General features: G+C 44.0%; 1 protein-coding gene across 5 annotated transcripts in view; it reads left to right on the forward strand.

Moving 5' to 3' along the window:
• Nucleotides 1-26367, forward strand: part of zfhx3b (zinc finger homeobox 3b) — a 286091-nt gene that overhangs the window by 180132 nt on the left and 79592 nt on the right. For all 5 annotated transcript variants that reach the window (XM_031846039.1, XM_031846038.1, XM_031846040.1 and 2 more), the window contains 3 exons: nucleotides 17297-19813; nucleotides 19966-20545; nucleotides 23411-23907. In XM_031846039.1, the coding sequence (XP_031701899.1) occupies nucleotides 17333-19813; nucleotides 19966-20545; nucleotides 23411-23907 (3558 nt within the window). In that variant the 5' untranslated portion in view covers nucleotides 17297-17332. The remainder of the gene's footprint in view (nucleotides 1-17296; nucleotides 19814-19965; nucleotides 20546-23410; nucleotides 23908-26367) is intronic.

The following is a 26367-nucleotide window of genomic DNA, read 5'->3' on the forward strand; positions in this document are numbered from 1 at the left end:
TTAACAAAAACCTGCTTTTTAATACTTCCAAGATCTTAATAAGTCAAATTATGTTTATACTTAGGTGTAATTAATATAGATCCCTTGATTGGCTCTGTGACAGACAAAGGTTATGAAACATAACCTGTTTTATATGACTGTGAGGCAAAAGCTAGCTAAGTGCAGGGCAGCTAATTGCAAGTTTTTGTGTTATATGAAACTCACCAAATGTGTAAATAAAAAAAAAATCAAAAGTAAAACAAGATCCAACCCATTCGAAGAAAAGTGACTGTTTGTCCCCATTTTTAAATGGATCTGACTTAATTAAGAAGCAATGAGAGTCCACAGATAGCATTCCTTAATTAGCTTAAGCTGGCTGTTGTAACCAGATCCACTGCATTAATGACAACACAGCCCCTGTGAAAAGCATCATTGTTCTCAAGATAATTGTCCTTTTAGTTAACGCGGCCCGGGAAGAGCTCTCCTTGTTAGAGGAGCTGGCTGGGACCAAGGACAGCCGGAGGCAGGGAGGGGACCGGGACTGATACTGGCCCAGTGCCCGTTGTGACGAGCCCACTTGTGCCCTCTGCTGAAATCCCCTTAGTATGCAGTGGAATGAGCTGTCCCCAGGGTGTGGTCATTAATTATATACCCTGAATCTTAACGAATGAGGGGCAATCAATAAAATAAAGCAGATGTATGCAAATAGCATGTTGATTATACTACCTAATGACATGCCATGTTGTTGGCAGGAGAGAGATGGAGGGGGGAATACAAAAAGAGTCAAAAAGCTGGTCTCCCGTTGAAAACATGCAGCTGTTCAGACATATACATTGTAAATTATTTTACTACATTGTTTTAATGCATTAGATTTGAGCAGCGTTTTGGGCTATGAGTCTGCGCTGCTCATTAGCTCGTTAGATCCTATTTCAGATCTTATCATTGTTTTATGTTTCTCTGCAAGAAAGGGTTCAGTGACTGACAGCCAGGAAATGGTGTGACTTAAGGGTTGGGTTGGTTGGAATTTGAACAAGATCAGGTAAACTCTGGTGGAGTCTGAGCTGTTGGGGTGTTAGTTGCCCTCCTGTTGGAAGACTGATAAGGGCTATAAGGGAAAGGAGGAGAAGTTAGTTCACCTGCTTGGAACTCTGCCCCTGCACTGAGATCTCCATTGTATCCAGCCAGCTGGAGCTGTTGGAAACTCTATACCTGCCTTTAAGCAGAGAGGGAGGGCAGCCAAGAATTAACTGCTGCCTCATCCTGGCCTCCGCCAAGGATGCTGTCTGCCTCCATTCATGGCGAGCGTGAGAGGGCAAAGAGGAAAGAACAGAAAGGGGCGGGGAAAGAAACAGTGCTGGCAATGTGTGTCACAAAACTTGAAAGAAATGATGGAAGAAAGGGGAATTAGCAGTATTAAGAATAATGTATCCTGCATCTCTACAGTGTATTTGGAGATTTTGTCTGTACGATAGAAGTATAATAGAAAAATGCAAGTGTGCTCTTCCTCAAAGAGAATACAGCTCATATTTTTGAGTAGTGTAGATTTCACGGCCCAACTGTCTCTTTGTCTAGACTGCACTCTGATAAAGGATATTTAATCCACTTTGCCTGCAAAGAAATAATTAGATATTAGTTGTCTAATATCTGAAATGGAGGTGTCATTTAAGAGAAAAAAGTCCACATTTGTAACAAAATGTGATATTAACTGACACTAAAGTTGACTATATTCGGTCACATTATAATAAAAGTCCATTTCTTCCCATTGATGCTTACTTATAACCTGTATTATCTGTCAGGGTTTATTGCCAAAGTGGCTGACTAGACCCAGGGTTTGATTACGGTCTCCCATGGTTTTCCAGTTTCCCTTCAGGACAGTGAAATGTTAAACCTAAGCACTTCAGGAGGCCAGGACAGTCCAAGGAGAGGCCAGGGAACAGGTGGTGACCCTGTGCAGCCTGGGAGTATATTATTGACCAGGGTCTAGCGGCTAGATTGATTACTTTATTGTATTGCCATGAACCTCAGTGGCCAGAGACATCTGGTTGACCCTGGCCGCACAGAGCATCGCAGTGACCCTCACCTTAGCTAAAGAGTTATGTGGCTTTGACCTGCTCCTTAATGTGGGGGGGGGGGGGGGGGGGGGGGGTCTTGACCTGCTCAGCCAGTTGTCTGAGTACAGAACTGAAGGGGGCCTATGCTTCTCCCTCCCTGGTGTCAGCCTAGGTAATTTAGAGGCTGGGGGCAAGCCAGGGTCTTGCGGGGGCCACCTTGTTTTTTGGTCTGACTGTGTCCTGACTTTAGACCTTCCTCTGACCCACCGGTGTTCATTGTGTCAGCAAGATAGGCAGAGCCAGGGAAATGTTAATTAATCTTCACCAAATTACACTGAAATGGTGGAAAATCAATACATCTCTATCAGATATCCTCACTTCCAGCTAATGGTTCATATAGATGGCTCATGGGGAAGGGGATTGATAGTTTGCGATGCTAAAAAGGTTTGTTTATTTATTACTAAGAATATGCAGGTATATGGAAAAGTACTTTCTGTTTGTGACTTTCTGCATGTAGGACTTCCACATAACAAGTGGAACCTCTCGGTGCCGTGTGCGGTGCAGCATTTGTCTGGGCTGGATGCCACGTTGACTAACCTTGTGCCCTGTATAAACAGGGAGAGACAACAGGCAGCACAAGGGAAACAGCCTTTACTCTGGTAGAGGCTGTTTCCCCTACCATCACTTCCTACTTCCACTTAGCTGACAGACAGAATATCTGTCAGGCAGATTTTTCCTGTGCTCTACATACTTTTTTAGTTGTCAGCTGCAGCTTCTCATCAGAAAAAACAACCATGCACTATGCAAGCTGGGTAAACAGTTGATTCTTTAATGCCTATTCCTTCCTCCCCTCATACTGTCTCTTTTCATTCATTGCCTTTGTTTAATTTGCTTATTTCTTCAGTGGAAGTTTCCCAACATTTCATCAAAAGTTACATTGGGCAAAAAGGACGCTTAATTGTTTTTAGCTATTTATAATACATCACATCTCACAGCTATTCTGCCTATAAACATCAAAAACATCTTCCTACTTTACAATGTAGATTTATTTTTCATCACCATCTTTAGCACTTGTTCCCCCCCCCCCCCAATAAAAGTGAAGCGTGGCTGTTGAGTGGAGAGGAGTTGATTTGCTCTCTGTTTGAAGTGGATACTGTAATCCTGTTCAAAGCAGGATTTGAGTCCACCTTTCTTGAGAGTATCTCGTCACGACTGAGCACTGTGTCTAGGAAACCCGTTTGTTCCATTACTTTCATTCATACATTCATACAAGTCAACAGTCAACACTGGCCATAGTCAACCTTAACTCGTTTTAAATCCGACCCAAGTCCACAACCTGTGCTGTCTCTCATCATTCTTACCTGTTCAGAAATAATACAGCTCAAAGCGTTGCCTTGTAATAGAATAAATGATTCTTTGGTGGTGTGAGTTTTTAAGATGATACATGTTAAAGAGAGGCCTGCTTGCAGACTAGTGTGACTCATGAGGAAGGTAGGGGGGCTGACAGCAGGAGACAAGAGGTAGGTAGTATGTTTTATGAGTCCTCGCCACATACCTGCTTAAAGTGAGGAATGCATGACTGCACCCATGCATCTGCAGGCGTTGTGACTAATTACCGACAATCATAAGGTGATGGGCAGGACAAACAGATGTTCCTGCAAATACACACCTCTCCGTACACCTCAACACACACCATCCGCTTCTTTCAGTTGTTCAAAAACATTTCTTAACCGAGCGATTAAACAAGCACGCTGTCAACATTAAGCAGCTTTCATTAAGACCCTGTACAGCATTTCTGATGCTTCTGCAAAAAGCCCATTGCACTCCATCACCCACCCTCCTCTTACTCTGTCCCAATTAACACTCAGCCCCCATTACATTGATTGGGAGAGGTGTAGTATTGGCTAGGTGGGCCATGAGCACATTGATCACATTGACCCACCATGCGAACCATGAGAAAATGTTGAGCTGCAGATTTCTTACTCCCAACAGTGGATTGAAAACAATTGCGAGTGGACATGAAGCTGTTGTCTACTGTGTGTGTGTATATTGGGCCTATTCTCATTTGGGCACGGCTGTGCTGTGTTGTGACAGGTTTCAGTGCATGCGCTTTCATGTGGTTTTAAGGACCTAATAGGCACACGCCACGCCTAAACTATATTCTTTGGGGGCCCTCGCTATAGAAGTGTTGTTCCCCCCCCCCCCCCCCACATCTAATCCTGCCTAGCCCCTTGCACGCACATACACCCACTCCCTTAAAGGGCAAACCGCTGCCCCACCTCCTGAAGGTGCACCTGGCATCTGCGAGTCCACTCCAATTACATCTCCCCAATTACAGGTTATGAACCAATTAGTCACCCTCTCGTTTTACACTGCCCCTATCACTCTCCCTCCTCACAGCTCAAATATGGGGGCATCTGTTAGAGATGGGGCAGAGGGTCCTATCATTGACAACATGAGGCAGGTTGCTGGTTTGGGGCATTTGCTGGTCAGTGTATCTCAGAGGAGATTATACACAGCTTTTTTTTTCTTTTCTTTTTTCGGAAGAGATAATAGTTGACGAGTAAATACGTACCTTATCCAGAACAGCGGTATGGAAGCAGTTGCCTCAGCAAAGGCCAACATGCACATACATTGTAAGAAATGCATACAGGGGATTATTTCAACAGTCAACTTGTAATTTGTAGTGGCACTCAACTTGAACTTTCAGGGTGAGCCAGTGGGCCCTGCTCTAATTTTCACCTCCTTGCGAACATGGTTTTTCTGTGTGTATGTGCAAGGAGGTGAGCAGTAGCACAAACGTAGATTAACAAGTTTGCTCATGCTCCCATGAATGACTGGGTATTTTCTATTGTTGTCTTATGTTCTCTTATGCTTTGTTTCTGTCTGTGGTGTGTGGTGGATGTTGTTGTTGTGTGTGTGTGTGTGTGTGTGTGTGTGTGTGTGTGTGTGTGTGTGCGTGTGTGTGTGTGTGTGTGTGTGTGTGTGTTTTGCAGTGTATATGCCTGTCCTCCCAGCCTTATGGCTTCATTCCCAGTTCTAGTTGGCATGTGTAAAGACTCTTAGCTATGCCCAGTACACTGGCATAGCAGCCTGAGTGAAAACTCACCGCTCCATAGCGAGAATTCATTCACAATATGGCACTGTATCTGGCTGCTATTTTGTCTCACATGGATACATATGACCTTATACCTGTGTGCGTGTGTGTTCACACACAGAGTGTCAAATATTCCCTCATCATATGTGGGGATTGAATGGAGCTGTCCAAGGACCCAGGGTTAAGATTCAAAGTGCTTTGTCTGTGATCTCCTAGCTTTCTGTTTCCTTTAGTATTCTGATAGCACTCTTCCCAGAGCTAGATCTTGTTTATCTCGTTTGCTGGCATGCTTTTTCAATGTCAAAACAATGTCATCATTAATTAAATTTGCATTAAATGTGCAATTCTGGAGGACCACTAGGAAGTGCTGAATCTATTACCACTGAGTGAGGTTTATTTCGCTGTTGGGGGGGAAAAAAACAACTAATTTTTGTTGTCAGTGCATTGATATTATAAGAATATTATGTAAATGATTTTTGCTAATATTGGTATGTAGCCACATGCTTTTTGCATTTTTCTTAATATTCTTCCTGTGATCACTCCTGTCAACTGCCTCCTAAACTATGATGTAGTGTGCGGAGGAAAGGAAAACAATGTAGACGATGGTATCCAATTCCAAACAAAGTCTTCACTTAATACAAGCATCCAGCAGATGTCAGTTGCAGGGTCTGATCCACTTTCCAGCATTTAGAATCAGGTTTTCGTCTACTTTACTCACCTCTGCCAAAGATAACCTGAAATCCATGAATGGATTTTTCTGTATTCTGCACAGTACACATAGCAGTTTCTATGCCCTTGACACATGCTCCCTCTGACTGAATCAATGAATGTTATATGTTATAAGTGTAATGCTGTGGTCCTCCTCACATGCCTGAGAGGCATCTGCCATTGACTTGAGCCCCTGATCCTGAAGCTAATTAACTAGCAATGTAAATTACACTTTCCCCATCTCCTTTTCCTTATTTCTCTTCCCTGTACTTTTTTTTCTTCTTGTACTCACCTCTCTGCTCCACCTCAGCTCTCCATTGTGACTTTTACATAAGAAGGGCATGACATCTTATCATCCCCATCTGTGAAAGCCCATGACCAAATCCCAAGCAGATGATAATTCTTTATCCTCACCCTTTAGCTCCCTTTGTCTCTTCTCACTCTGTTTTTCATAGAGCTTTTCTTTTTAAGGGCTCTGTCTCTCTGCCTTTGTGTCTTGTGTATCTGTCTGAGGACTCATCCCATACACGGAAAGCCCAGATTGGGAATATATTTAATATTCACGTGTAAAGCTCAAGGGCAGACTGATGGAGTGGTGGAAAACTGGTGCTTTGACTAGTTTAATATGCTTACACATGTATGCATCCAAGTCAATGTAAACCTTCACATGCCCATGCATTTAGATGTGTGCCTGTCCTCTGAGGAGTGTGTGGGTTCTCTTGCAGTGTTTGACCTTCAGACCTTGGGCTCACGTGACTGAAATTCCGCTCACACCTACACACACATATATCACATACAGTATGCTCACACAACAAACATGCATTCAGCTACTTTCATCTTCTTGCTCGGAAATAGAACCTATGCTACTTAAATCTGTAATAATACCCACAAGCCCCCACAGCTCACAGATAAAAATACCCAAAGATAAATGGCAGCAAACAACACCCATTTAAATCTCGACTGTTCTTAGGCTGTTGATCCCGTGAGTCCATGTAGCGTGGGTGCTCCACTGCTCCCCTACCAAGCCTTGTGTGCTACGCTGTGCTCAGCAGGCTTCCCAGCTGGGGCCCAGATGTGGCAGCCATGTCATGTGGAGCTGGGAGGCAGAAGATAAGAGGCCGATGGTAGGCCCGCTCCTTGGTCTCGGGTCTGTTCCGCAGAGGTTCAACTAGATGTTGCGGTCGGTGCGATCTGAACTTTGACAGCCCATGTCATGCTTAATGCCTCACTTCCCAAATACAGCTCAGTAGGGCTGATTTATATCTACCAGGTGCTAGTGTGCAAGCAGCTCTGGGATGAGAGGAGGCATGTGGCCATTTCATTAAGGCAGATGAACAAGGGCTGCAGTGTGTGTGTGTGTGGAGATGAGGGGCAGCAGGCTGGTCTTTCTCAAATATAGCTCCACAGCACTATAGCTGTCACAACACTCAGACCAGGCTGCTTCGCATTTCTTAAAATATCACACCAGTTTTTTGCCTCTCCCTACCTCTCACTTGTCTGTTTCCTCTGTCTGTTTCCTCCTGCCCATAGAGATACGATTTTTGAATGTGTTCCCAGCACATGGGCATCTGCCTCCCCAGATCAAAGTGCTTGGACACTTGTAGACACCACTGTGCCAAGTGTTGGTGCAAGCACTGAGCTGCCAACAGCTTTAATGGTCATATATTTGTTGATTTTCTCTTAGCTGCTGTGCAGTAGAGATGCCTTGACTCTGCCCCTCACTCTCCTTTTGTTGGCCATGTTTGCTACCCAAGTGTCATCTCTCTTTGCTACACACGCTCACCTTCTAGCTATACAACTCAGGAATAGGCATTATCTAATAGGGACTGCATGCTTCATTGTTTGCAATTGCATTTTAGAATGGGGTTATTCTGTTTCCGTTTTGTAGTTTGATGGCAGCAGCTTTTTCTCATGTTAGACAGGTCTAACTGGAGGTCTGTAGCTCAGAACAGAACTTAGATTTAGTGTATGAACACTTATGATTACTACTATGAGGAACTGTTGTCTCTTAGTCTTTTAGTTTTGTTTAATTACCTCTTTATTTCCTGCCAAACTGTAGTGTTTTTTGTCTCTGAACACCGTGGTCGGCTCTGTCAGTGCTCAACGTAGCTACAGAAATGCTGTTTGATGTTCTTTGCACACTTCAGAGTCAAGTGCTGAGGTGTCTTTCAGCATTGCCCTACAGGCCACCTTGTTATACACTTAACAAGTTGTTTTCTTTTTTGTTTTTCTTCCCTTTTCCTATGTTGACAGTTCCTCATCACTGCTCTACTCTGAAGGAATGCACTTCACCTTCCAATGTTTGCCTTGGAATCGGTCCTTGTAAACTGTAGGGCAAGCTCTGCTCTCCTATTAAGATGACGATTGCATCAAGATCTGATTTATGAGTGCTCTGTTTATAAACTGCCAGTGTAAAGATTAGGCATCCTATTGGCATGTAAACTAGGGCTCAGTGGGTTTGTCTTCCTGATGTCACATTATCTTTTCTTTTTATGTTTCAATGAAATACTCTTAAGAGGCTCCAGCAGTATGCAGAAGAATTAAAATACAATTTGATGAGTATTTTCCTTCGTTGGGAATGAGACCAATCTGAATGTGATGAATGTCATTCCACCTGTCAGATTCCCTCCTGTTTATTCCCAATGAATGAGCATGGTTAGCCACACAGCTCACTGTGGAAGTGGCGCATGCTGTGAGTGGAAGCACTAATGGCTGATGTATGTCACTTTGGCTCAAAGATATACATGTATAAGAAGTCAGTGATGTTTATTAAGGTTGGGATCCTTTTGGTATTCAGAACAGGCTTGCGATCACACTCCTTTGCCATTCTCAAACATAAAACGGAGTATTTAGAGTTTTACACTATCGTCTCTCTTTGCTTTGATTTCACTGTCTTTTGACAGCCAGTGTCCGAACATTTTTTGTTCACTTCCTCTTTTAAAACACAGGGCACATTATTATTTTTAACTTCATGAACTCTCGTAGTTCAGCAGTGGAAGGGGGCAATAGAAAACACTTCTCCCCTGAGGTTTATTGTTTAATACGGGCGCAGTTTGTTCCCAGGATAAGGGCTTCAGCTAAGCAGAGAGGAATTTGGGCCAGGCCTCATAAAAAAAAAGTATTTGTGTACCAGAAAGATTTTCGCTTTTCCCTTCAAAATCGTTGTCATTAATGACTTTAGCAAATGTGAAGTGGGGAGTGAATGGTTTGGCTGTGCAGGGTCTTCAAAGGAACCCTCTAATTATTTATCCAGGATATCCTACTCTAGAATTAGAGGCCGGGTCACGATTGGCTTTCATGCCTTTTTTCTGCAAAGAAATAATTTCCACAGAATGGTTTCACTGGGACACCAATCCCTGCTCTCTCTGTGTGTGTGTGTGTGTGTGTGTGTGTGGGTGGGTGTGGTGGTATATGTGCACATACAAATGTATGTGTATGGGACTGCACCTCTCCTCGGTATGAGGTGAAAGAGATAGTAAGTTTCCATTTTCCACACATAACACAGCATGACTTTCCACATCTCTGCTCTCACCCTGGACAGCTTTCACCCACATTACTCAGGTTTCCTGGTCATTTGGCCTTCACATGGCTTCTAAAAGGGATCTTATCACCCTACTCAGGTTTAGACACTTAACCGAACACTGGGCCTAACCCTGAGGCTGCTGGCACTGCCTCACTGCTGCACTGCTGAGCCTCTGTGTGACTTAACTCATCTCATCATACCACTCCATGCACCTCAGAGGGTGTCCCAGCTTAACCACTTAACCACATTATAGATTTGCTGTTTTCTGTTAGCGGTATAGCCCAGGTCAGTGGACAATCTATTCTAAGAAAATACACCATTAATTCATACGTTGGTGTTTTCTAAAACTTTGAGCATTTTGCTAAAGGAGTGTGTCCCTTTAAGAATGCTCTGCAGTGGATATTGTCTAATTCCAGGTGCTAGTGAACCCTGTGTTTTACCAGGTGCAGGTCTAGGTCATTACTAAGGTATTTGTTTTCCAGATTACACAGAAAGGCCCAGGATTATAGACATGTTATCCATGTCCCCTATCTGTCTGTAAGGGCATGATCCCTGTATGGAGCCTGAATCCTTCTCCACTGTATGCTGCTGTCTGCTGTCATGACTGCTGGAGATTCCTTAGACCACATCCCAGAGCTACCATGTTGTTCTTTCCCCTTCTCCCGTCTCTCTGTCAACAGGGGCTTGGTATGCTGATCAGTGTCAGCTATCCTTAATGGAAGTAGAAGTAGCGGTAATGACATCTCCCTGTTTGCCCCAATCCCTGCAATTCCTCGGGGTTTGGATGGCAGTGTAAGGGAGCAGAGCTGAGTGGTGATTGGATTGTGGGGCGTGTTTGTGGTTGGGGAGGGGGGGCTTTAGCCACAGTCATTGGTTGCTGGACAGCTGATGGTCTCTCCAAAACATTTACATAGAGTCCCAGAATTGTGATAATAAACCGTTTTATCAGTGGGCTCCCAATCAATGTTGCGGCTTCTTAAGGTTTAATATTTCAATGGTATTGATCATTTTAACAACTGTGTTTGTGGTTGGCTTGCCTTAACTGCAGCGCTGCGGGAAGTTGTGTATGTGTGTATGTGTGTTTGGCACCATGCAATTTTACCTTTTAGGTAATCGTTTTTTTGACATAAATCAGTTTCCCACCTTCAAAAAGTTGAGTGATTCTATATTTCACATTTTGTTCAGTTTTGCAGTCTTCTGTACAAAGTGTTCTATCTTTTACTTTTAACAACCTACCCAAATAAGTTGTTGTCATAAGTTCTCTTCACCCCCCCTCTCACCCTCATCCTTCTTACTATAGAACAAATATAATGGAGTGAGTGCAAACAGAAGCTCCAAAAGCACTGGAGTTAGCAGATTTCACTTCCATCCTCTCGAGAACGTCTGCCTTCCGCAGATATAAATAGGGGCAGATTTGATAATTAGTCCAAATGAAGGTCCTGGGGCTCAAAGACTTTGATCAACACATCTCCCCCTTGTCCCTGACCTTTCGTTGGACATGTGTCTTTAGTTGTCTCACTTTCTCTCTAGCTGTATATCTCAATTTCACTTTTCTCTCTCGCTCTGTATCTTAATCTCACTTCCTCTATCCCTCTATCTTTCCTGTTAATCTGCAAACACTACAGAAACACAGTTATGCATACTTTATATCTACATACCTCTTTTATGGGATTTTGAAATGTTTCACATCTAGAAATCTTCCCAAGGATCATAATCAGTGTGTTGTTTTCTGATTGATTAGTGCCAGACAGACCAGTGTACAAAGTGTTCTTTTAGCCTTTCTGCATTCCACACTATGGGAAAGTCAGCACTGCATGCAAAAGGATGTGAAAATCCATGTCAGACTGTTGCAAATCATTCAATATCCATGTCTGTTGGTCTGAAATCGAGTGAAATGGGGGATGTGTATCTAAATAATCTGATAAGAATTTGAAAGACACGGACTGAAGTTCTCAGTCTCTCTCTCTGTCTTGCAATTTTACAGAAACCCCACTGTGTACAAGTGCAGACTGTGTGTGCTCTATGCACTGGGTTGCCTGGGGGCGAATGTTAGCTTGTGCCCAATAGCCCCTCTTCTGATTATACATCAATACCTTAATTCCAAGGATAATTAATGCTCTTATAAATTACAAAGCTTTCTAAACAAACCACATGGGACATAACAGGAAAATAATACAGTGCAGTCCATCCGTGTGGTTTGTAAATGAAGAAAGATAGCTTGTGGCTGCCGTAGTAAGAACTTAATTTTATAGTAATTAAAATAGCCCCTACTTTGTTTTATTTTTAATCTGGCATTCCTCAGAAACCTGGTTGTCATTTTCTTTTTAGTATCACTCCTAAAGTTTAACTGCAATGTTTTGGCAAATGTGTTTTTCTTTACAAAAACAGTAATAAAAACTCTCCAACAGCATGCATATTTAAATAGTATGTATTTCGTCTGCTCACCCTTTATATGTTTCCCTGTACTGAGGTTTGAGTGAAATTATATGAGCCTTCTCATATTCGGAGAGAATGTGAGAATCCCCCCCCCCCCTCCCCATAGAGGTTGCTAATTGGCGGGAGACTGGGAGCTTCCTGCTGTGTGTTCGCTGCTTCCCTTTGCTTTGCCACCCCACCAGGTCTTTCACCAACACTCTGCAGAACCCAGTAATTAACCCACAGCTAATTAACTACTTCTAATTACACCAGCACGCTGTTTCTATCACACCCTCCAAAACACTCTAGTGCCACGTGTAAATTCCCTCTAGAGGGTTTTGGAAGTTAGCTGAGCTCCAATCAGATCACCTAATCAGACTGCCCTGTGTATGAGTACCGTACAGTTCTGCACTGCGATTTCACTGCTGCTCTGCCTTAAATCACTTTGCTTCCGTTCTGCAATATGGAATGGATTAGCAGAATTTGATGGTGTTGTGTAAAGGGTAAAATCATTTTCAAGGTTCTATTCCAGGTCTATTAACAAAGGAGGCAATTGATACTACAAACAAATCAATTTTTCCTTTTTCTGGCCAGTGTTACTAGTGCAAAATGGTTACTAAAATCAAATGCTGTGAAACTAAAACAATCAGCGCATTGCCTCCTGGGTATTTGAGTTGCTCATATTGTAATCAGCAAGGATTATTTTAGCTGTAAGTGATAAATTTGTTCCAACTAACGCATACAGTGCACATGCAAGACAATATTAGTAAAATCTGTGAACTGCAGTCTTTGTCTCTAGCACATAATGCTTCTAGGTTTTCACTGGCTGTACCATGACAGAAGCTGCAGGCCTCAGTTCTGCTATCTCTGAGAAAAACTCCCAGACATGCTGGTGGCCTGCCCCCTCTACTCACACACACTCATGTAAACACACAGCTCTGTTCTTCCCAGCCTCAGACTCAACACAGCCATGGCTATTTCTGTTCCACAGACTGATAGCTCCTACTGAAGATCATTGATTTTACGGGAAGCCCTGTTTACAGGCTGAGTGCCATCGACCTGAGGTGACTTTTTGCCTCCTGCAGTTGGAGCAATACAGGAGCAGCCTTATGTCTGCATTAGCAGAATAACAGACAGAATATTTACGGCACACAATAAACGACAATGCTGCACATGGTTAATTGTCTGATTTACAGTGTTGGAGATCAAAGAGAACAAGAACTCCATGTACCTAATATCATTATAATGGTGTGTTGTCTGTAGCAGTGGTTGACAAACTTTTTTAGCTCACAACTCCATGATGAAGTTAATGAAAGATGCATTTTCCCTTTCACACTACTTGAATTGTTTTCACTGCTTATTTCATAAACAGTTTTATTAAAGTAAATATTTGATTAATAATCATAATTTTAATGACAATAAGTGTACATTATAATTTCCTGCTTTTATTTATTTTGATTTTGTAAAGTGAATCATCTTGTGACAGCAGTCTGCCTGTTTACGAACACGCTTGCACACTCATATGTTAGCATAGTAATCCCTTAGCTGAGTATCAGGTTACTGTTTTGGTATAGGCTAGCGGGCTACAGTCAGTTGTGGCAGAGAATAGAGTCGATACAATAGAGAACAAAGTAGAGAAAGTCAAAAAGAGATCCTTGCGGTCCAGTGTCGGAAATTGCCTCACTATAAGAGCACAGTATTAAAACCAGAATTTACTAAGCCATGTTTGGAATTGAAATAGACTTATGTTTAAGAGTGCAATGCATGCGCGCCTTTATTGGTGATTAATTGGGACAAACCTAGGAGATAAACCCGCCTCACTCTGCCTGAGGACTACAATGGTTCTCCTATCAATGAGCATGTCCCTAGTGCAACATCAAAGGCCTTCCCCTGCTTTATCAATAAGAACCCTTCCTTCCCACATCTTCCTGTAACTTGCTTAGCGTTCACACCATTGATTTTCCAATAAGCGCCCCTTACCCTGCGGTGGCTGGCCAAGCTCTGTGATGGCTCGGAGACCAGACACAGACAGGCAACATCACTGAGGGACAATTGAAAATCACATCTGGTGCAATGTTAGGGGTCCTCTAGGTGTATTAGGAAACTGTGTTTTCCCATTTCAAAAAGGTGTTCCCTATCTGCTGACGTGTATGCGAATACGAGTAAGGGTCAAGGCTGCATCATACAGTATTCACAGCTTGGGTTGAGTCGAAGCTATTTCCCTCAGGAAACCCTGGAGAGCAGGGTCCTCTGGAGGCAAGGCCAGGCCTCCAGGCAGGTGATCAGGCATGCTTATAATCAGATGGTTTCTTAGCCTTTAATTCCTCCCTCAGTTGGCCGGTAAATCCCAACTAATGAAAGGACCCATAACTTATAACTTATCTCATTTTCCTTCCCTACCAAATGACATCCAGACCCACTCTCTGACAGTATTCATTAGGACTGAGGCCTTTTCGCAAGATTAAACCTTATCTGCTTTGTTAGGGTGGTGGGAGGAGGTGGAGTATGACTTTTTTTGTTGTTTTGTCAAAGTAGAGATAAAGAAAGAGCAGGGGGACCCTGGCATAATGCCTTTGAAGACAGGTGGCAGCAGGAGTGTGAGTTCTACCGTCAGGATCTGTGCGTCGGCATGCTCTCCCTCAGATCAGCTCAGGAATCCAGCCTTTTCTTCCCTCTGATTATCTTGTATTCTCAGCTAAGGCTTGTTTTGGCTGCATACAGCCTGCTTATTGTCAACTCAGTGGGCCCACACTCAAAATTACGATACAACACAAGGGCAGAGGCCATGGCAGGATCACTTGTTTTGTGCAATCAGCACCAGTGCCAGTATGCAAAAGAAACTTACAACTTCCTTACAGTAACGTATTACAGTATATTACCTTGCATAATACCACTCAGCAATAGTCACCTTTACTGGGCTGCTCCATCATTCTGATTTGTGGTTATTAACACAGTCAGCACACAGAGACACCGACCTTCTCCACTTCCCCTCTTCTTCGACCGCGTCTCTTTGTCTGTCTCCCTGACTTGTTTAGTGCCTCCCAGAGATTAAAGCTTTTCCTGCTTTAAACAGGTGTCACTGAGCCAGGCAGACCTCCGAGAGACAAACAGCGTTATATCAGTTGGCCCATCTGCGACTTGCCGACTCCAGACAATCCCATTGCTCATCAGTAACCACTGCAGGTTATTGAATTACACCATCTTGATTTTAAAGGGCAATCCTGTTTTCTGCAAGCAGTGGACACACCAAGCTGGCTCAGAGCTCCAGCACTGATCAAGAGTCATCGTGTTATCCTGTCTACTGCTAATTGCTTCAGGTATCTTACAGCAGTAATAGGAATGGATGGGAACATACACTTAGTACAGTACACTGTATCCACTGTGTTCAGACTCAAGACTATGCAAAGTTGAGAGTAGAGAACTTTAGAGGTCATTGTGAACGAACAATCTTAACTAGTAGTTGTGCATGTGGGCTCAGTGTTCCCAGGCTTGGTCGAGACAGGCAGTGGAATCTGGAGGAGGGGCTGATGGAATAGATTACAGGAACAAGGTGTGAAACACTCCATTCTCAGACAGGACACATGGAGACTTTTTCCAATGTGGCAGTCCTTTTAGACAACTCACATTTTCTGCTTTTTTCCCATTTCATTTTGTAGTTTATCCAGATGCTTTTACTTTGAAGAATCATTGTCTGCTTGACATGTGGCACATTTTTTTTCTTGCATTACTCTCGTTGCCCTCAGTCTATTTGTGTGAAATGGCTGTTGAGCTCATAGCCTCTTATTAATGGAGCAGATAATAAATACAGACCAGTAGGGCTAGTATCCCCTCACTCAACATGGCAGCCGTCTCTAAATCATGTCTGGCTGTATAAAGCAATCTTGTTAATAAGCCAGCCGGTCTAATATCTTTCATTTTGTATGCAAAGCAAGGTAAGGGTCATCAGGGTTGGCTTCTGTGGTGTGTAAACAAAACAATCAGGTGGACCATACTGACAGAAAATGTCCACGGGTATTTATGACAATAACATCTACATCATCTTTGCAGTCACATTATGAATTTAACGAACGCCATAGCTTTATCATTATATTGCCTCTTTCATTATTGTTACTTTGCTGGCAATATGCTCTTCTGGCCTGCTATTGTTCATTCTGATCTTTAAAATGGAAGTCCATTATTTTCTAAGTTTAAGTGCTTATAGACTGGGGAGGTCTCAGGTATGTTGTGTGGGAAGCAAGCTTCATCAGACATTCATGAAAAGGCAGACAGACATTATCAATCTCTCCTCTCCCTCAGTGCTTAATATGTTAGGGTGTGGGGGTAGACTCCATTCTGATCACAGCTGAAATTTGCATCTCTAAGTAAATAAGTAAATAAATCAAGCGCAAGCAGTGAATGTGCTAATCAACCGGGACATGGCAGTGAGGTTGGTGCCGGGAAACTTTGCTCATGTAATATTCAGTACTGTTGGGTTAAAGGGCAGCCCAGAGTTATTGGTTTCAGCCCGATTGCCCCCTTTAATCAATGTTGGCTGCATCCCTTTAATAAAATTATTAGCTCAGCAGTATCTTGGGCTATCATTTTATCTCTTCTGCGCTCTAAATTGCAGCCCGTGTTGGGCCTCTCAGATGCTCTGGGCATGGCCAGCTCCCGAAAGCTCAGCTCCCATTTATTATTTTAGAGGCATTGGATGGCTGGAGTATTTGAAACCAGGCTGAGTGTAGAGGTTATTGGATGCAAGATCTAAACACAGCTGCAGTGAAGTCCTAACCCAGCTAATGTATTTTGGGTTCATAGAAAAAAAAATCCTTTTATTGCTCTTGTTAAAGTTCATATACATCTATATCAATAGTGCAAATGTATTATATTCGTCTTATATGCACTGACACAACTTGAAGATGGAATGATAGTGGTGATACTTTCCTTTTTTGAATGCAGTTTTCCCTTTTTCCAGTTATGTAAATGCAAATGGACTGATGGGTGGCTTCTCAGTGTCTAATTATCTCACAAGGAATCCATTTGATCCATTAAGTTAGCCTGTTTCTCCTTTTTTCTGACTGCTAGTTAATTAAAAACGGATGTAGGATTTGCAGAATATAAGATTAGGGGTGTTGTTTGGAAGGTGAAGATAAAAGATGGTACCTTCCTGATATGGCAGGAAGATGAATCATGGACGGCGTATTAGTGCTTGTCTTAGGTATTGTGTTAAAGTACCTAATCTAGCGTAATGAGCATGGTGTCATCTTTCCAATTATATCTCAGACTTTTGTCTCTCACCCAATGCAATATACATTTGATTTTCTTCTTAAAAGGTTCCTATACATAGTGTCTCTTTCATATTTTCTGTATCTGATCTTTTCTGAATAGGCATAGTTATATTTTGGAAAATATAGACATTTATGTTTTCAACATTGACATGGTAATTGACAAGTTGTGTGTGCTTATGTCTACGTGTCTATGTTTACATTTAACACCCAACAGACAACAGTAACCTCTTATACCACCCAATTTGTGTTTCTGCAGGCCTGGATGCAATGAACGCCTCATGTAGGCATCAGCATGGACAGCTGTGAGTCTCCTGTGGTTTCTGGGACAGACGATGGGCTCGGCTCCTCCCAGCAGCAGCAACCACCACAGCCCTGGAACGATCACTCTAGCTCACAGGTCCCTTGCACCAACCAGGCACCGTCCTTGGACCCCCTGTCTCTCTCTGCTCCCTACCCTTCTCAACCCCAAAACACTAGTGCACCTCATGACGGGGTGAGAGAACTGCAGTCCCAGCAGCAGCAGCCAAAACGAACATCACCCCAGGCCCACCGTGATAGCTCTGCCACAGGCGAGCTGCATCCCAGAAGAGAAGGTCTTGAGGAAGAAGAGCAAGAGGGAGTAAGCTGTGGAGAAGAGGAAGAATCTGAGGATTTAGATGAAATGGAGGTTGACAGCTGTTTCCCAAGTCTTCAACCCTTCCCTGGGGTGCCAATGGCTTCAGTGGGAGGGGGCATGCCCACTCTTTTGCGACATCAGCCCACACGCCAGCAGGGAGCACCTGAGAGTGGAAGTGAGGAAGGAGAGGAGGAAGAGGAAGAGGAGAGTAGTGATGTGGAGAACCTGGCTGGAGAGATAGTCTACCAGCCTGATGGCTCGGCCTATATCGTAGAGAGCCTCAGTCAGTTGATCCAAAGTGGTGGGGGCATGGTACCCGGCCAGCTTTCCACAAACTCTCTCATTAGTGGGGGAATACCGGGGGAACCTGCTGGGACATCATCCTCAGTCTACCCGCACATCATCAACACGTTCCACATAGCGTCGTCCTTCAGGAAGTGGTTTGGCAATTCAGACCAAGGTTTCCCCAATACCTCAACCATGGCAGGCCTCAGCCCTGTCCTGCACAGTTTCCGTGTCTTCGATGTGCGGCACAAAAGCAACAAGGATTACCTGAACAGCGATGGGTCTGCCAAGAAGTCCTGTGTATCCAAAGATGTTCCCAACAACGTGGATTTCTCCAAATTTGATGGGCTAGCTCTATATGGCACGGGTAAGCCCATTCTCATGTGTTTCATCTGCAAGCTGTCCTTTGGCTATGTGCGTTCCTTTGCAACTCATGCCGTCCATGATCACCGCATGACACTGTGTGAGGACGAGCGGCAGTTGCTAGGGGACAAACAGGCATCTGCCATCATCCAGGGCATTGGGAAGGACAAAGAACCCCTCATCAGTTTCCTGGAACCAAAAAATAAGAGCACTCCTCTGCCACCTACCCTGCTCCCCATTAACTCTGGCCAGAGCTTCTATGGCACATTTAGTGGTGTCCATCTGGAGCCTGGAAGCAGCAGCAGGGGCAGCGAAAGCCTCCTCAACAAAGACTCTGACTCTGGCCTACACCAACAGCAGCAGCAACAAACCCCGCTAAGCTCAGTCCTCTCTATTGGAGGGCTGAGCATTCCCAAAGCATCCACTCTTACCTCATCCCCAGGTTCTGCCAAAGACTCCAGTGCCCTGCCCAAACAGGGAGGGAGAACAGAGGAGCCTGCTGGGAAAGAGTTGGCATGCAAGGGAGAGGATGGGGACACTGAGGAACATGAAAACAAGGCGCACCTATCAGGCCAGATGGGGGGCTCAGAAGAAGAAGAGGAACTGTTATTAGGGGAGGAGGAAGACGAGGTGGAGGCAGGAAGCTCTGCAGTGGCCTGTGGTAGTAACAGTAGCAGCGGCAGGGGTGAAGCGGGGGAACCAGCTGTCTCAAACCAAAGCATTTCCAAATCTCCTTTATTAATGCCTAGTAGCGCTCTCCAGCCTTCTGCCTGCACCTCTGTGGCCAGTAACACACTCAACAGCAAAGACCCTGCTTCCAATTTCTCTTCTGTCAAGAAAGAGGGTTCAGCTGCGGATGGTGGGGAGAGGACCTCAGAGCTCCCTCTGAGCTTTAACTGCCAGGGGCCCGCAGTTCCCACGGCAATGGCGGCAGCTGCTGTCAGAAGGAGCGAGGATGACACTGCTGGCACTTCCTCCTCACCTCTTTCCTCCAATGCTGCTGCTGATGTAAGTGCCAATCGAGATAGTGCCACAGCTCCAGAACCAAATGATTGCCCGGCAGAGGGAGAGGAGGAAAATGGAGCCCTTTTGCACCATCACCACATGCACCACCATCATCATCACCCCCACCCTTCATCTCACGGCCACTCCCACCTCTTCCCAGGGGGTTCCTGTGATTTTACGGGGATGGGCGAGTGTTCACAAACCCATGGGCCTGGTGGCAGCGGAGGAAGTGGGGTAGAATGCCCTAAATGTGACACCGTTCTGGGTTCCTCACGCTCCTTGGGTGGTCACATGACCATGATGCATTCACGCAACTCATGCAAGACACTCAAGTGTCCGAAATGCAACTGGCATTACAAGTACCAGCAAACGTTGGAGGCCCACATGAAAGAGAAGCACCCAGACTCTGGAGGCACCTGTTCGTACTGCACCAGTGGACAGAGCCACCCTCGTCTGGCTCGTGGAGAAAGCTATACCTGTGGATACAAGCCCTTCCGGTGTGAGGTATGTAGCAAAAAAATGTGGTGATGCGCCATTTTGTTTGTGTTGTGTTGTTGGGCCATTTAGGCTTTTGTAAGATGAAGTGATATTGTAAAGTAACATACAGTACGTATAGCTTTAATGCAGTTCATGAGCAAATTTTCTTCATATTTTAGGTGTGTAACTACTCGACCACCACAAAGGGCAACCTTAGCATCCACATGCAGTCGGACAAGCACCTGAACAACATGCAGACGCTGCAGAATGGAGGCACCATTTGCTCTGCGCAGGAGCAGGTGTTTGGACATACCCCAGGAGTAGTGGTGGCTGTCCCTTCAGTGACCCAGGCCAGTAGCCATCACCCTCCCCACCACCATCCTACACAGTCCTCCACCCATATGGCTGGACCGTGTGGGGCCCCCTCCCCAACCAAGCCTAAGAGCAAACCTACTTGGCGGTGTGAGGTATGTGACTATGAGACCAATGTGGCACGGAACCTGCGTATCCACATGACCAGTGAGAAGCACATGCACAACATGATGCTACTCCAGCAGAACGTGACTCAGATGCAGCATGGCCGGCTTGGCTTGGGAGCCATGCCTTCTCCCTCTGAGGCTGAGCTTTACCAATATTACCTGACCCAGAACATGAGCCTTCCACCAGGCCTCAAGATAGACCCAGCTGGAGCCGAGGCTCAGTTCCTGATGGGGAGCTTTCACCTGGATCCCAACATGGCCGCCCTGGCCCCTGCACTTGGTGAGCCCCATTTTGCCTCTCTTGCTCTCAGAAATGCCCCTATTTGCCACAAAATCACCAAGTTCAGTTCAGAGATCTTTTTTTAAAATTATCTTTATTCCTAATTCATCACGTTACTGAAACACAGAACATTAATGTCATTCACACAAAATGATGAGCAGGAATATAAACATATTGCCCGTCTCCATTGCTACATATACTAGGGAATTTATCACCACTTTTTACTTTTGGCCTGCCTTTCTTTCTCATGCCCTGAGGTATGCCTGCCCTAGTGAACTTGACACAATTCTCACATTTTACAAGCAGAAGGTTACTCAAGTAAAGAGGAAGAGGTGGAAGAAAGATAACAGCAGGGAGCTTACCCCAGACCCTCTCCATATTTCCTCACTGATAGTGTACATGAAAATAGTCCTCACGAGAGTAGGCCTATGCTCAACACCATCTCACATCCATAGAAAAACCTTCTTGTGCACAAGACCAGTCTACCAGTTACTTTCATCTACAAATAAACTAGCTGTACATGTAGCTATACTTGTGATAAGTAACACACATAAGCCCAACTTTGTTTTTCCTTAACAAGACCTCTAAGTGACACTGTATCAATTTGATTGTGACAGAATTTTAAAGTTCAATCTATGATACCCACTTTTGCTCAAAAAAGGTGAGTTTTGGGGCAAAACCTATATTTTCCCCTCTCCCTGCCCTTCCCCTCAGGCAGCCAGCCTCAGCTTTTTGTCATTATTCCGAAACTGTTGCTAAACTTCACCACTGGAGTCCTCCACTTTTCCAACTTTGTAATTGCAGCTATAAATTTTATCTTGGTCAAAGAAGGGAGGTTAGAGGGCTCAGCATGGGTAATTCAGCAGCATAGCAGAGTGTTTGGCAGACCAGTTACAACCCCACAGTTTGTACAGACTTGTCTACAACTGTTGCCAGTTCAAAGACACAAACAATAATTGATTGCTGTGACTAATTTTTTTTTCCCCTCTTCTGCCATCTGGTTCATTTTCTTGTGAGGTCTAATAAGCATGTTACAAGGGAGGCAATGATGACACAGTCTGGGCCCATAAACGACAGTGGTGTCATCGTCGATCACACTTTAAGAAGCTCTTCAAATTGTCGTACACAAACACTCTGATATTAAATCTACAGTATGATACATAAGGCTCAGTAAACCCTTTTGAAAGATTCTGCAATCACAAGGAGATCTCAGACCAGTTGGCTAAAGTTAGAGGTGCTCTTTCATGCTCTCACTGTGGATTTCTGACTTTTGCGTGTATTGCTGAAGAGATAGATAACAAATGTTAACCTCACATGATCTCAGCCTCCTGGTAATCCTCGTCCCAAGACTCAGCTTCTGTAGTAATAGGAAGATATGAGATGGAGTGCAAGAGAGTAAAAGTGAAGGGAGGTGGATGGGACTTCTAGCTGTTTGTGCTGGAAATTGTTTTCTAATGTAGACTGTGAAACAGCACAAAAAGACAAGTCACACATCTATTCACTTTAAAACATCATAATAGGTTCAGATTTGTTTAAGGTTTACATTCCTAGCACTAGCAATCATATACATATCATTCATATACATCTACAGTATTGTGGTTTCAATATAAAAAAGAAAACAGAAGCAAAGCTACAAATCAAGCTCTTGGGTCTACAACACAAATTTAGTGAGGAACATGATCCAGGTCTGTCGTAAACCATTGAATCTGCATAGTAATGGGGCATGAGAGCCAGGTAGAAATGAGAGGTGCAAGGTGCAGGAAAAGACAGGACAGGGAAAGCAACTGGGCACGTGTGTACCTCTGTGCGTATGTAAGCGAGAGAGAGTTTAAGAAGCCATGACTGGGGAGCTGGGTCTGTGAGTGATTTTAGAGGGCTTCTCAAAGGTCTCCCTCTCCTATAAAAATTCAGGTAATGGAGAAAAGTCCAAGAGCAGGCTGCATACTGCAGCAATAAATAAAAAGGAGCTGCTGGAATTAATTTAGTGTAAAGCCAGGCAGGGTCAAGCCTGCATGCTCAGGCTGGGCAGTGAAAGATTAAAGATCAGCAAGCAAAGGCAAAAACTCTGGTTGCTCTTACCTCATATTTTTAGAATTCATTTTTTAAGTCAGCCTTCCCAGACTGTATAGACATCAGTTCTGTGGTTGGTGTCATAGGATATGTGCTTGCCTTTTTTTTTTCCCCCTCTTCATCGTTTAGACTCAGTACCAAGCAGAATTTATCTGTTAGATGTACATATTGATTTAGAGGCAATCCGGAAGATAAGAAGCAAAAGAATTCTAGCAGAGAAGGATTTTTTTATATTATTATTCAGTGAACAAGGGCGATGGATTTGATTTACAGTAATGTGTGCTTGGGAACTCCTTAGTTCTTCAGTAATGATAAAATAACTTGCTTTTTCTGTGGCGCTCATGGCCTCTTGAGTTGATTTAGAGGCAGGCCATGAAAGTGCACCTGCCCAGACAGGGCAATGCGTACGTTCATTATCTGGCAGTTTGAGGTTTTCGTCTTTGGGTTTTGGAAAAGTCCAGGCTTTGTTTTTTCTCAATTCAAAGCAAGGATAGCTACAAATACATACATGCACATTATCCCCCATGCAATATCATACCGACCAACAGAGTGTGGTTTTTCAAAGTTTCAGAGACGTTATTAATTATGAGAGTGGCACAAGCTATGACTTCCTTTGTAGAATTTAAGTAAATGAATGAGAGAAAAAGTGATCTTTATAAACGGAACTCTGATTGAGACTGTAAGCTTTGAATATGTCTAACACAATTATAAGTGAATGTATTCAGCCATCTAAATACCTTTCTTTCCTCTTTTCCTCTTTTTTTTGTCTCTCTTTGTGTTCCATGTGCATTGTAGTAGGTGGGGAGATCCCTATGGACGTGCGGCTGGGCGGTGGGCAGTTGGTGTCCGAAGAACTGATGACCCTAGGAGAAAGTCTATCACAAACCAGCGACCCCTCCCTCAAGCTCTTTCAGTGCGCTGTATGCAACCGCTTCACCACTGACAACCTGGATGTGCTTGGCATGCATATGGGAGCTGAACGCAGCCTACCGGAGGAGGAGTGGCACGCTGTGGTGGGCGACTCTCACCAGTGCAAGTTGTGCCACTACACCACACAGCTTAAGGCCAACTTCCAGCTACACTGCAAGACAGACAAGCATGTGCAAAAGTACCAGCTTGTGGCCCACATCAAAGAAGGGGGCAAAGGCAATGAATGGCGCCTGAAATGTGTGGCCATAGGCAACCCAGTGCACCTGAAGTGCAATGCCTGCGACTACTACACTAACAGCCTGGAGAAGCTGAGGATGCACACTGTCAATACCCGCCATGAGGCAAGCCTCAAACTCTACAAGGTTAGTGGTCCTCAAGCTCCTTTCTCACACCCACCACTCAACCGACAACGACAATTTTCATAATATTGCCAGGAGAAGTAGTGTTCGTGTCATATTTGGGAGGATTTATTATCCTATTCAACTTTGATAAGTTTTACACAAATGGCAAAATGTGTCCTTAATCCTCTGCCTGCTAATTTGATATGCCTCCGCAAAACACGTTAATGTTCTAGTAATAGTAGGCCACACCACTAACTAGTCACTCTCCCAGTGCAGGAATGATAGCTTTGTTATGTAACTCTTGCCTTCCAAGTACTCATATAGAGGCAGGGTCACAGTGCTGCCATGAGTAGAACATGGCAGGTGAAGCTGGTTTGGAGGCTTAGGGGTGAATCAGTAGGAGACGAATGAAGAAGTGTGAGGAGACAGAGGTTTGGTGCTAATACTCCTCGGAGCGGGAAAGGCTGAATCGTTCTCGACAGCCGTATTGATTTTTGCTGGACTTGGAGCTTCACCTTCTCCTCTAATCATTCCATAATAGCCAATGGATGAACACTCTCCGAACAAATGGCCATAAATCTAACAGGCCTGATTCCACTTAGGTACCTATCCTGTGTGTCTGCGGCTTTGGTCACTCTGCGCTTAACCCAAACTGGCATAGCTGCACATGCACACACACATACAACACATACAACAAAACACTTACAAACAGTGACAGCATACACTCCGTGTCTGTAGGCCTACACTACAAACACATCAACACAATCTAACATACAACACTGTAATGTGCACTGTCTCCTAGTAGATTTGACCTTTTTTTGTAATAAGTCCGCTCCATTATCATGTGTTTGACACTTAAAAAGTAAACAGGAAAAGTATTTAAACAGTGCTTGACACTTTTTTGGTATCTTAGTATATTATAGTATGATGTCTTTTGGAAAGGAGCCACTAAAAGGCATGTGAAAAATGTGCTGCTTCAAGCGTGATGTTTTTAATCACATTAAAAACTAAGGGGAAGTGGTCCATTTAAAAATGAGTCTGAATTCCATTCAAAAAGGGTGTCTATTTGAAAATCATGCAGGATTATGAGCGGATCCTCAGAACCACTGGCATAACAGACATGTTTCCTGTCCACAAAGCCTTGGTACTGGAATCACAGTAAGAGAGAAAGTGTTAAAGGGGAAGGTGTGATGTAGGGCTCCTAGTACAGAGGTTAAAGGGGCCAGGGGACACAGAGGGTGTGGAGTGGAGACTATACGGTTTGCACCATACTAAGCAGGGGCACTGCAGGAACATTTCCAAATGCACAGGGAATTTATAGATGTATAGAAATGCAAATATGCAACATAATCTGCGAATGTGTTGAGTCAGTTGTGAGACAGCAGAAAAGCATAGGCTGTTATCCTTGTGTTTCTTTCCAACCCATGGTCATCCTCTCCTGGCCCTCGCTGCTGGACTTACTGGCCCACATTCCAATGACAGTATCACATTAGACCAAAATAGGCAGGCTCTGGCATACTCTCTCTCTCTCTCTCTCTCTCTCTCTCTCTCTCTCTCTCTCTCTCTCTTCCTCACACCTTTTGGAGAGAGAGACATTTTTTTTGTCTCTCAGAATTTTATATTACATTATGCTTTCCACTTTGCTGTAAGCCCGGAAGGCAGAAGAGAAATATTTCTTTTTTCCTTTCGTCTCTTTTTTCGCACAAGTTTTTAAGAGAGAAGAGACATATGTCATATTGCAGCTCAGACTGTGGGGGATTAAATATGTACAACACATCCAGGCATGATCATTTTTTATGACTTAAGCCTCTTAAGATGGCTCCATATTTCTTAAAACCAATTGATCTTCTGAGTAAGAGTGTGTGGATTTGTCCAGAAATTACCTGCTGTCCCAACCCGAGAATACTGTGGTCCTTATAAACTCTCCTTCCAGACACTACTCAAAAACAGTTCAGTAGTTGACAGGAATTATTGCAATATTTTATGACTCACAAATGTGATTAGCGGACAACAAGTACATGGTTGTGAGGCCTCTTTGGCGGCAAAGGCTCCCCACTTGACTTGATGTTACAGTCTTCATACTGCATTCGATTTACTGGCCTGGTAGAAATACTGACAGGCTGAAACCCACAGTGGCTCACAAGCCTGTAAACCCAACTTGGTATATTATGCAAAGACGAAAAAAGGAAAATCACCATTCATTTATTCTTCCCCAAAGAAATCTGATGCAAATAGCACCGTTTTTAACCTTTTTGGGGAGAAAATAAATCATCAAGTCAGCATAAACAGGCTGTATGATGTGGGAAATGCTTGGGACACTTCACCCAAATCAAACTGGTTTGCATTAAACAGGCCCTTTGTGTGCATAGCTCCATATAAATTGGAGCCTGTAATTACTGGAATTAAAAAGGAAGGTTTAAACTGAGGGCTAAGCTGGATGGGATAATTTGAGAGTTTGTGGTATGCGGCCCATATTAGGGC

This window comes from Anarrhichthys ocellatus, unplaced genomic scaffold, assembly GCF_004355925.1.
Source record: "Anarrhichthys ocellatus isolate YVR2014 unplaced genomic scaffold, GSC_Weel_1.0 scaffold6, whole genome shotgun sequence".
Lineage (NCBI taxonomy): Eukaryota > Metazoa > Chordata > Actinopteri > Perciformes > Anarhichadidae > Anarrhichthys > Anarrhichthys ocellatus.